The following is a 12,711-nucleotide window of genomic DNA, read 5'->3' on the forward strand; positions in this document are numbered from 1 at the left end:
GGCTTTCTATGTCCGAGATTGCGGGTTCGATCCCGGCCGAGGTCGATGGCATTTAAGTATGTTTAAATGCAACAGGCTCATGTCAATAGATTTACTGGCATTTAAAATAACTCCTACGGGACAAAAATCCGGTACACCGGCGACGCTGATATAACCTATTTAGTTGCGAGCGTCGTTAAATAAACCATAATATTTAAATTTCTTCAAGAATTAACGGATGGTTTATTTCGTGTTTATACAGTGATCATTAAGTATGGATTAATTATTACTCATAATGTCTTAAATTTTAATTAAAAAAATGTTTTATACAAAAGCTATTCGAGATAAACCGTACAATATGATACCACTACTACTACTAACTGGCTTTTAAGGAACCCGGAGGTTCATTGCCGCCCTCACATAAGCCCGCCATTGGTCCCTATCATCATATCCCACATCCCTCAAATTCATTTTAATATTATCTTCCCATCTACGTCTCAGCCTCCCCAAAGGTCTTTTTCCCTCCGGCCTCCCAACTAACACTCTATATGCATTTCTGGATTCGCCCGTATGTGCTACATGCCCTGCCCATCTCACACGTCTGGATTTAATGTTTCTAATTATGTCAGGTGAAGAATGCAATGCGTGCAGTTCTGTGTTGTGTAACTTTCTCCATTCTCCTGTAACTTCATCCCTCTTAGCCTCAAATATTTTCCTAAGCACCTTATTCTCAAACACCCTTAACCTATGTTCCTCTCTCAAAGTGAGAGTCCAAGTTTCACAAACATAAAGAACAACCGGTAATATAACTGTTTCACAAATTCTAACTTTCATATTTTTTGACAGCAGACTGGATGATAAAAGCTTCTCAACCGAATAATAACGGGCATTTCCCATATTTATTCTGTGTTTAATTTCTTTCCGAGTGTCATTTATATTTGTTACTGTGACTCCCAGGTATTAGAATTTTTCCACATATTCAAAGGATAAATTTCCAATTTTTATATTTCCATTTCGTACAATATCTCGTCACGAGACATAATCATATACTTTGTCTTTTCGGGATTTACTTTCAAACCTATATTTTTACTTGCTTCAAGTAAAATTCCCGTAGTTTCCCTAATCGTTTGTGAATTTTCTCCTAACATATTCACGTCATCCGCATACACAAGCAGCTGATGTAACCCGTTCAATTCCAAACCCTCTCTGTACAATATGATACCAGTGTTCGAAAAAAGTTATTCAAACATAGGCTACAGGGTGTGACAGTGAACTTGATTTTTAAGTGGCACCCTATTTCAAGGTCTACATATTCCGAATCTCCACTAAATGTCATGTTTGAATGCGTACAAAATTTAGCCATTCACTCTTTTCGTGTTGTTTAACTATGTATTTAACTTTTCCATGGACTTCAAACTTGAGACAAATAAGTATGTAAAATCATGTTGAGTATACCGTAAAACTAATGAAAACTGTTCATTGTTGATTAATGTTGGCTGTGAATGGTTCTCATTTTGAGCATCTGTTGTAAAATTTGGTTAGTGACAGTGTTTTGTTTCTCTATTCTCCCATGCCCCATCTTCTAGTCTCCTTTTTCCCCCATTGTTGTAATTGAAGGTTTCAGAGCCATAGTGGGCCAAGCGCCATTTATTACAAACAGAGAAATCAAGGGTTAAAGTTAAGTGAATACCATAGTTTAATGAAGATTGACATATCATTTAGTTTGAATAGTGTATACTGTATATTACTTGCTATATGTTTCCATTGAATTATGGTGATAAGTTCAGTTTAATCCTTGTTTTCTGTGGTTTTAGTAAATGGCGCTTGGCCCACTATGGTTCTGAACCCTTCAAATATTCCTTGTACTTACTTACAAATGGCTTTTACAGAACCCGGAGGTTCATTGCCGCCCTCACATAAGCCTGTCATCGGTCCCTAACCTGAGCAAAATTAATCTATATTATTGTGCTGTACCGAAGTACATATGATATTTTCGTGCAGGAATTCTGCGTTATCATATGATGATGAGAATGTTTCTCTGTTCTATTCATTCTTCATCATAAGATTAATCCAGTTCCTAGCATCATATACCACCTCCCTCAAATTCATTTTAATATTATTTTCATATCTACGACTCGGCCTTCCCACAGGTCTTTTTCCCTCAGATCTCTCAATTTATTCCTTGTGTCCATGATAAAAAAAAATACGATGTAGGCCTGCGAACAGATATTTTATGTGAATTTGTGAAAATTTGGTGGCATATAGCTATTTAATACGTGTAATTTATAAATGAAGTCAGATTCGTTAATTTTTGGACAGTATAAAGGCTCATTCACAATGAAAATTAAACATAACGTATGCGTTAACTTAAGAATATAAACGTTACGGTAAAATCAAGAAGTCATACCATCATTCACGATGGGAACATAAACATAACAGCAAACATACTTGGTAACCATGGAAACATAACAACGACGCCATTTACTCATATTCTGTCGTATACTTCAGCGCTCCACGATTGTGTTCTGTTTGCAAATCACGTAAGCATAAGCATGAAAGTTTGGAGTTTGCAAACTTTCATGTTAACGTCTTACGGTAATGTTTATGTCAATGCTTATGTGAATCATTGTGAATGATCCCATTTGATAGCCTGGGCGCAAACTTCTGTGTTTATGTTACGGTTATGTTTAATTTTCATTGTGAATGGGCCTTTAAGAATGTTGCGTTGTGTTTTTTTTTTGTGTGCCAGTGCGCGTGTGGTTGCTATCTATGGCGATAAATAGGTAATAAACTGATTTTTAACTATGCATTCTTGGTTATACCGGCATTACAATATAACTATGCAGCTACACACTTTCCTTTTACTCTCGCCGCGACAGCGACAGTGCGATAACAAAACAATATCAGACTTCCACAAGGTGTTCAAGAACAAACTTCAGAAAAGATTTACCAACAAGTGTTTCAAAACAAATTTCACTGTAAAAAAAAGGAAGAGAGGAGAGAGAAAATGCCTCCTCCCTCCCTCCTGGAAATTGCCGCCCTAGGCAACTGCCTGTGTTGCCTAGGCCTAAATCCGGCACTGCGGCAACTCAGTGTTCAGTCTTCGTTGCATCTGAACCGGGCTTTAGGTCTCACGCATCTGTATATTTAATAAATATAAATAGTACGTGGTCTGTTCATTTCTATGCTGTTCGTTGCTATGGCAGCGGTTTTCACGTTAGCTTTATGGCTAGTGTGTACTCGGGTCATTGGCCCTGTAGCACGGCGCACCTTTCTTATACCATGCCGCCCGCCATAGCTTGTCTTGTTCGTAAGATCCAGTTCTCAGATCCTTGAAGCCCAGCGCACAACGAATCATGTTTTTATTTTCTTATATTTCTGTTATATGGATAACGAGAAGATACAACTCATAATGCTTCGAACAAGCAGTGAATAACGATTCTAAAACTTTTGATAAAATCGATCACTTCAACTATCGACCTCCATTATTGTTGACAACTTTTCTTTACTAGAAAACCGAATACATAATAATGTTTATAGAAAGTGTGAGATGTGGTTCAGTATTTCCAATGCCAGATTAGCTTTAGTACCAAATATGCTATGAGTCCCGTGTTTTCGAGGGCTCTAAATAAGAAATAACGAATTAAATTAACAAGTTGAAAATTTGTAAATGCTTGTAAGCTGTCTGTTGAATCCAAATATTACTGAGGGAAAAGACAAATAAACAGAGGGAATAATCATTTTGGAAATATTCAACATTTTTTTTCCTCCAGTACTGTATTTAATACAATAATGAAAGTTAATATGTGTAAAACACTGTCCTTCTGCTATATGATAAAAATATTTTTACTATTTAAAATAATTATTTACATTTTTTTTTTTTCAAAATTCAGTTCACTGTGCAGTGATGAAGCGTTTCCCACAGGATTAAAAAACGATCCAATATTCTGTGATGAAACCTTTTGTGTATATTTATGCATATAATATCTACAATATGATGCAAGATAACTTCTCTAACTTTGTTAGATTATCTGATAAAAAATAAATTCATTTAAAAGAATGGTTAAATATCAGTATTTTCTTCTAACATAAAATAAAAAACATTATTTATTAAAGAATGTAGTTGAAAGAGTATTATACTGTAAACATGCGTTTCAGCAATAAAATAAAAGAGAGAGAACATGAAAAAGTTAACAGGTTTATGAGTTATGAGGGAAACGCTTCATCACTGCACAGTGAACTGCCACCGTTTTGAATTTTGGGAAAAAAAAAAAAAAAAAATATATATATATATATATATCTATATAAATACTTTTTTTTTAAATCGTAAAAATATTTTTTTCATATAGCAGAAAGACAGTGTTTTACACATACCAATTTTAATTTTTATACAAGGTACAGTAATGGAGGAAAAAATGTTGAATATTTTCAAAAATTTTACTGCTGTAAGCTGTACCTAACCCCTTAAAAGAAAGATTAAATAACTACTGTAAAATTTTGTATAAATGAAAAATTGTCTGAAAACCGGACAAATGGCTTCCGGACAAACTATTTAACCGGACACCGAACAACAGAAAATAAAACCGGACGGTTGGCAACACTAACCACCATGGATAAAACTGTAGATGGTCATCGTCAATAGTTAAACAAACCGTGGTAAAGGATGACACTTTTCCACAAATTTTGTGCATTCCAAAAATAATTTAGCTTCTCATGTTGCCAGTTACATTCCTGTCTGCCTGAAATAGCCACATTCATATATATGCCTATACTTCATATTCAATCGCCATTCACCAAAGCGTCACCACAGTCTAGCACAGACGTCTCCAAAAGCCTTCTCGCGAGTAAGCCCCTGAACGGAACCGAAGCCAGTACGTAATGAGTGCGCTTCGCCTCACCCATCCCCACCTGTACTGTATTCAATGTTTATGCGCAAACGAAGAGCAGTGGCGGACTGTCATTATCATTGTGTTGGTCGGAGTGTTCCACCGTTTCACAACGTCTTCTAATCATGGACGTAGTACATTCAAAGATGAGTAGGAAGAGAAATTTTTTTGTATTACTGGGGAGAATGTGATATGCTTAATTTGTTCGAAAATTCTTAAGGGTGTATTAAAATTCAGCATACGACGACAATACTCGACTCTTCACAAAGAATATACAATTACAGGCATGTTGGACATGTGAAAATAATTTATTTTGGGGCTATCTGTATAACTGTTGGTTATACATAATAATCAGTATATTACAATACGTTTACACTCAGTTCTACATGACAAACATACAGTTTTTCGTTTAATTTTAGGTGAAACGCAGAGGCCTAAATATATTTTGATAAATATAAAACAAGAAAGTACAAACACAAATCACACACGTCTTAAACAAAAAAAAAAAAAAGCTTCTTGCTAGCTATGTTCTAGCTTGGAATATTGGAAAATCAATGAAGCCCTTTACAGAAGCATCATTTGTAAAATCGTGCATACAGGACGTTACTAAAATATTGTGTCCAGAACAAAGTCAAAGTTTAAGAAAATTTAATTGTTTCCAATTACAGTTCAGAGAAGGAATTTCAAAATTGTAAATGTAATTAAATCTGAAGTCGAAACTACAATTAATCAGTTTGTAGCTTACTCACTTGCATTGGACGAAAGCACAGATAGAAATGACAAAGCTCACCTAGCCACTTTTATCCGAGGAGTTAATGAACATTTTACTGTGTCTGAATGTCTTCTAGATGTAATTACAAAATACAACTGGAGAAGATCTTTTCCAGGCACTGAAAGGCACCATAGAACAGAAGAGGTTGAATTTGCAATGGCTTGTGTCAATAGCAACAGACGGGGCTCCAGCTTCATATATGTCAAAATAATATACAAGCGTATGATATTTCTTATCCTTTTGATGTTATTATTTGTAAACATAAGCAGACCGTTGCCGCGATCCCCCACTGATCGGTCCCATCCGTTGAGGTACGAGTCTCTTCCCCTTCTCTAGCCTTACAGCACACTGTGTTCGGCGGGCAGCATCGAATGACGATACGCTTTTTGGAGACCTCTGGTCTAGCATACTCGTATACAGTCACGAAGTTCAATACGTAGGGAATATGCATCCATAGATAGTTGCTAACCACTATGATCGCTACTATCGCCTCATCACATACAATGCGAAATAGTACCGGCACAGTCTATTGTTCCTAGTACCCTCAACAACTCGAGCTTCGTGACTGTAAATACTAGACTGTGGCGTCACCATCTAGGATGGATGTGCTGTAATTATAGGATCTTTGCCGTCGTGGTGTTTCCGTAAGGCCGTAAGTGCATCATGGGTTTTGTCTACAGTGCACTAGTATGACGATTAAAAAAAAAATATGGTTTATTTAACGACGCTTGCAACTGCCGAGGTTTTATCAGCGTCGCCGGTGTACCGGAATTTTGTCCCGCAGGAGTTCTTTTACATGCCAGTAAATCTACTGACATGAACCTGTCGCATTTAAACACACTTAAATGTCATCACCTGGGCCGGGATCGAACCCGCAACCTCGATCAGAGGAGCCTAGCGCTATACCGACTGCGCTACCCAGGCCACCAGTATGTATGACGATTATGATTATTAATAGAGCATTCTATCTCTGGTTGAGGTTCTGGCTAATATGTACATCTATTATCAAGTAGTAACTTATATCTCATTTGACGATATAAATGTCAGAGGAAGAACAATAAAATTGTTTATATACATCAGAAGTCTGATTAATGTAATATCAAATATGTAACTAGTCAGCGATGTATGCAATGGAGGGGGAAAGGAACTGGTCATCCTACTCTATTATTTCCTGGCTTAGTATCCTCATGAGTGATCCCTTATTGGTGTCAATCTGTCTTCGGACTTCTGACTAAACATACGATAGAGATTAGAGCATTGGTTGAATGCTGGTAGAGGAAACTGGAGTACCCCTCAGAAGCCTAACACTGCATACTGTCTTTGAGCCACTGATATAGATCAGACGGTAGCACGTTTATCTGCTGATCCAAAGCTGCGCTCGGGCGTGGATTAGATTCCTGCTTGAGCTGATTATCTCGTTGGGTCGTTCCGAGGTTTTCTCCTACTATAAGGCGAATGTCAGATAATGACATGGCGAATCCTTGGCCTCATTTCGTCAAATACCATCTCGTTATCAGAGATTTCGTCGACGTAAATAACCTAGCAGTTGATACAGCGTCGCTAAGTAACCGTCTAAAAACCGCCGTCTTTGCCCACGACAAGTTCCATATTTAGAAGCATCGCGATTCGAACCCTAGTTATCAGCGTGGATAGCAGACACTCGAGCTATTCTAGCTGTTTTGTTAATAGTGTGTCTGTTTCAAATTATAATAGTTTCGATTTTATAGTATGTATAAAACGTACATACATGCAAACATATTTTATTATTTTTGTCTATTTATTATGGTTATTTTCTGCTTTTATTTCAGCCTCCTCGGAGACATCTTGGTGCACAGTTGATCCAGGCTGTAGATTTTGGCCCTGCATGCCCACAGCCTTCAAGATATATTGGTGGTACGAAAGGAATCTTGGCCATGGATGAAGATTGCCTGTACCTCAACGTATATTCACCCAATGTAAGTATTTTTACAATATAAGGGGTGTTTCGTAACATGTGGGACCCAATTCATCAGTGGACAGGAGCCACAAAAACATTGAAGAAAGTTCACGTACGCATTTGTTCCATGTGTTTCTGTTGCCGAGCAAAAACCAACTGAACTGTACACACGCGCTATTTCCCGAACTGTTTACTGTTGGCTGGCCTGCGCGTTCTCCAGACCTAAACCCATTGAGATTTTATTTGTGGGACCGCATGAAATCACTTGTTTATTCACAACCAATTCCCAACATTGAACTACTTCGTCAGAGCATCAAGGACGGTTATCAACTTATCCGGCAAACATCTGACAGTCTACGACACCACGATTACAGGCTTGTATTCAGGTTGAAGGTGGCCATTTTGAGCACTTTCTGTAACGGTAAGCTGCTCCACATCACAAACATAAAAAACATTACTATAACTTGGAACCAAGATCAAATAGGACAAATGTTTATATGATCTTTTTGCATTGTTTTTGTATCCTATCCACCAGTAAATTGAGTCTCTTATGCTACGAAACATTTTGTATATTGAGTCTTTTACATTACTAAACGCCCTGTATTTTCACCCAATGCAAGTGGTTTGCTATTTCTGCACCATTATATAGAGCGGAAGGGAACTTATTCCCTCACACCAATTGTAGACTTTATTATCATTTTAAAAAGTTTTAAGCAACTTTTTTCGTTCGCCCAACCATAAAGGATAAATCAGAATATTTTCTATAACGACAATGTGCACATTGTGGCAATGCTGTAGAGTTCTATCTTCCTTTAAGAACTTTCTCTATAACCCGTCGCGTTTTGTGGGTAGAGAATTGACGCTTCTTCTGTGATTAATTGTTCGTTACGACATTTTTGGAAAATCGTTAAGATTAACGCTTCATTAAACTCGTAGTAGATTTTTCTAATTTGTCTAATTCAAGGTTTCTTAACCTTTTTTGGCCAATACTAAAAAAGTCAACTAGACGATGAACTTGCATGACCTATCTGTCTATTTTGAAGTTACGCAGCGCTAATTGAATAATACTGTATAGGGCTAAGTGTAGAAATTAATAACAAATTATTATCATATTATTATTATTATTATTATTATTATTATTATTATTATTATTATTATTATTATTATTATTATTATTATTATAGATCACTTTCTGGATTGTTTTTATTTAATTTCGAATTTTTTTATAAGGAAGACTTGTACACCATTTGTTATTTCTAAATATGTCATTTATCAAAATAGTAATAATCGTCAGTTGGTTTGGTTTTCAAATTCAGAAACGTGCACTTGCTTATCACTTTTGTTTCATCTCTCTTTATTTCCTTTGCAGACTCAGTCAGGACTTGCGCAGAAGTATCCTGTCATGTTTTACATCCATGGAGGCGATTTTATCAGAGGGGCATCGAACTTGTTCCCTGGACATGTGATGGCAGCTTTCTACGAGGTTGTGGTGGTTACAATCAACTACAGACTTGGAGCATTAGGTAAGCTAGAACTTGCTATTGAATTGAGAGGCATGAACACAGTGGCGGTTCCTCGGGGGAGGGAAGGGAGGAACGTCCTCCTCACATTTTCTTCTTTTGAAAGTAAATACCAAATAAAATATGTGCCTTGAAATTCGAGGAAGATTCGATAATTTTTAAGTTCACAGCTATAAGAATAACTAGGTTGAACGAGTTTTAAACGACGCACGCTCATGTGCTGTAGAAAACTGTGAGAAAGATGCGAGATTGTCTGTGTGGAGGAAAGGCACTCCATTCCTCCTCTATTGCAGTTAACACACATAGACAACAGCGCACTAGCGGCCAGAGAAAGAAGCAGAGTTTTAAAACAAGTAAATGAACGGAGACGGAGGAGATCCTCCTCTGAATCAGTCATGGGCGGGAAATAGAAACCGACTGGTCGTGCAGCAAGCTCGCTACCGCTGCCATCTAACGATGTTGCATTCAACCGGACTATAACACATCTAGGAGGAGACACAACAAAAACAGTTTTAACGCAACGCTATGAAAGACATCATATAAACTTTTTTTTTTAATTATAAATCAAAAATATTATTCATTACACTTTATATATATGGTTTGAAACTTTCGTGGATATTTGAAAGTTGAAGTCGGGTTTATGTAAAACAAAGAGGAAGTAGTTCTACGTAGTTGGTCCCTGAAATTCATTTCTATTCATTGTTTACTAGACAGGACAACAGCCAAGTTGTCAGTTTTGTACAAATATATTTGAAATTGAAAGTAGGTACTCAAAACTACATCATTTTTAACATAAAAAATTAATCGGCCACTGGCAGCTTTGAACAATAATTATAGTATGACTTTACAAGAACGGACATTCTTCAAAAGCATGTGATACTGAACTTGTAAAATGTGCATGTGACAACACAGACCACGTGGGTGGGTGCAGTGTTCTCGCTTTCCTCAGATTATTTCCCATTTCCATTTCCGTAAAACGGTTCCGGTTACGAGTTAGTAGCTAGTCTCTTCCAACATGTGTGATGCTGTAGTATGCTCGAAAAATGCTACGAGGTTGTGAATTTCCTTGTAATTGTTAATTTGCGCAATTATTCAACAATGAATGGAAGTGAAAACAATATATTTTGGACAATTTAGGAAACTCAGTTTACGAGAACATATTATTGCTATACCGAAGGGAAGGCCAACCCCAACACTACCTGGTCTTACGTGTATGCATGTAGGCTAATTTGTAGCATGTTTCATTCAAGAAGGTGTAATTTCGTGCTGTTAACTTCTTTCCTCCTCTTAAGAAATATGCAGGAGCCGCCACTGTATGAACATCTTTGTTTATGTGCTTTTTGCTCGCAATTTTTATTCTCCTAGGAACCACGTTTAAGTACAGTGTGATTCATAACGACTTTCGAGATTTCCAAATCCAGCAGTGCAACTAAGAAGACAGACACAGCTGAAAGGATTATATTATTAGATAGAGACTTTATACAAATTTTTAATCGTAATGAGAACTGTGACATGTTAGCAGTTTTAACCACTAGATGACAGTTGTGACGAAACATGGCGCGGATAGGGGAAAAGAAAGCTTTCTATATCATGGAATTTGCGAAGTCTGAAACAATTTTGACGGTACAATACAAGTTTCATACCACGTGTAACACAGCACCTGTAGATATAACAACATTCATGAATGGTAGAACTAATTCCGGCAGAATGGGCTGCCTGTGTGCTGTGAAATGAACAAACCAACTGGGACTGTCAGGCAAGACTGTCGAGTGTGTACGAGAAACATTTGTCAAGAGTCCTCGGAAGTCAACATATCGTGCAAGCCAGGAATTACAATAGTCAATAATTGAAGCGTTTAGTTTCATAAGGGTCTAAGTGCCAAAATTATTATTTCACAGGTAATACTTTTAAATGGAACCATATACCCTGCCCATTGAATTTCAGAAGGGTATGGCCTACCTAAAGCTATATTAGTACCAATTTATTTCAAGAGCTAGCACTGGGTCTACATGCCAACGCTCACATAACTTGCTATGTTGTCGATTCTCTTCCTGAGTAACTATTAACGTTTTGTACAACAGCGTGATTGATGTTATACTTGTTTTTTTTAAAAGATGGGACATGACAGTAACGTTAGGATCGGAAAAACAACTGAATGTCACATATAGGGTGGAGGTCTGTTGCTATGGTAACAACGGTCGAATTGACAAAGTTACAGTTCCCTGGCAAGTGCTTAATAGCTCTCTTGGCGAAATTTATTGTGCACATAATGTTAGCATTGATATATTTCGTCTTTGATTTTCTGTCGATTTTTGTATTGTTTTTTTACCTTCGCATCAATTGTCAATTAATGTTTTAACGTCAGCCATCTAACGTCAATTGCTAGCTTCCATCAGCTGACAGCATGGTAGTCCATATTGGTAACATAGCGCTGAAGTTCCAAGCTCGGCCACTTAACTATCATATCCCATCTTAAAAAACAGGTATACAAGTATTTGTTGTGTGTTACTTGATATTTTACTCTTGCTAAGAATGCTCGAAATCTGAAATGGACGAAAACACTCAGGAATATAATTCAGTTTGCAACATTAAAAAATATATAATATAATTATCGGCACTTCGATTCGACTTTGAGGGGAGTGTTGTCCACTTCAGTGAAGTTGTGGCCACTCGAATAAACTCCTCATCCCCTGCTCAAAAATTGAAAATGCTGGAATTATACACTCTTTTACTTTTAATTGGTTGAAGTATACACTACTGGTCAAAAGTTTTCAATCACCTATCGCAACTATGGATTTGTGGTTAAAACAGGGATTTCGTTTTGAATATTCTATCATATCATAATGCTAGAGAGAGAAAATATTTATTTTGTTGGTCTATTTAGTTTGTCCGATGTGTTTGTACATTGAAATAAAGTATATAGTTGTTTTCATAGCTGATCAAAAACTTTTGACCGGTAGTGTACATTCTGGAAAAAACAATCAGTATACTAAAGAGTTACGTGTATATTCTGTTGTCAGGTTTTCTGAGTACAGGTGACGCAGATTCTCCAGGGAACTACGGCATACTGGACCAAGCACTGGCCCTGCAGTGGGTGTATGACAACATAGATTCTTTCAACGGTGATCGCGACAGGATCACTCTGTTTGGACCAGGTGCAGGTGCAGCTTCTGCAGGACTGCTGATGGTTGCACCACGCACAAGGCAGTATGTCAGCAAAGTCATTGCGCAGGTCAGAGTCTACAGTCTTATAAATTTTACGTATTTTGTGCTCTATGTTAGAGGTCATCAATATTCTTATCATTATCATTATTATTATCATCATCGTCATTATTATTATTATTATTATTATTATTATTATTATTATTATTATTATTATTACATTTGCGCCTCTGCTTACTTCGGCCATTATTCTGAGGTTGAGGCACCCATTAGCTTGGATCCTGGTAGCCTACTGGACTGAAAAACAAATGTCGATATGAAATTATATCGTTTTCTGAAGACTTTAGCAAACATGGCGAGGTGGAAAGCTATTTTCCTGAGATTAGTTTTTTAAAAACAAGTAAATACGACTTTTATAACATGTTCACTTTATTATTTAATATGAATTGATTTTAA

General features: G+C 36.8%; 2 protein-coding genes across 3 annotated transcripts in view; one reads left to right on the forward strand and one right to left on the reverse strand.

The window, feature by feature from the left end:
- The window catches only part of LOC138692833 (hemolymph lipopolysaccharide-binding protein-like), a 558,083-nt gene that overhangs the window by 198,335 nt on the left and 347,037 nt on the right, over positions 1 to 12,711 (reverse strand). The window lies entirely within an intron of this gene.
- The window catches only part of Gli (carboxyl ester lipase-like protein Gli), a 100,933-nt gene that overhangs the window by 65,214 nt on the left and 23,008 nt on the right, over positions 1 to 12,711 (forward strand). For both annotated transcript variants that reach the window (XM_069815997.1, XM_069816006.1), the window contains exons 3-5: positions 7,446 to 7,592; positions 8,943 to 9,096; positions 12,114 to 12,325. In XM_069815997.1, coding sequence (XP_069672098.1) covers positions 7,446 to 7,592; positions 8,943 to 9,096; positions 12,114 to 12,325 — 513 coding nt within the window. The remainder of the gene's footprint in view (positions 1 to 7,445; positions 7,593 to 8,942; positions 9,097 to 12,113; positions 12,326 to 12,711) is intronic.

Source organism: Periplaneta americana, chromosome 2, assembly GCF_040183065.1.
Source record: "Periplaneta americana isolate PAMFEO1 chromosome 2, P.americana_PAMFEO1_priV1, whole genome shotgun sequence".
Classification (NCBI taxonomy): domain Eukaryota; kingdom Metazoa; phylum Arthropoda; class Insecta; order Blattodea; family Blattidae; genus Periplaneta; species Periplaneta americana.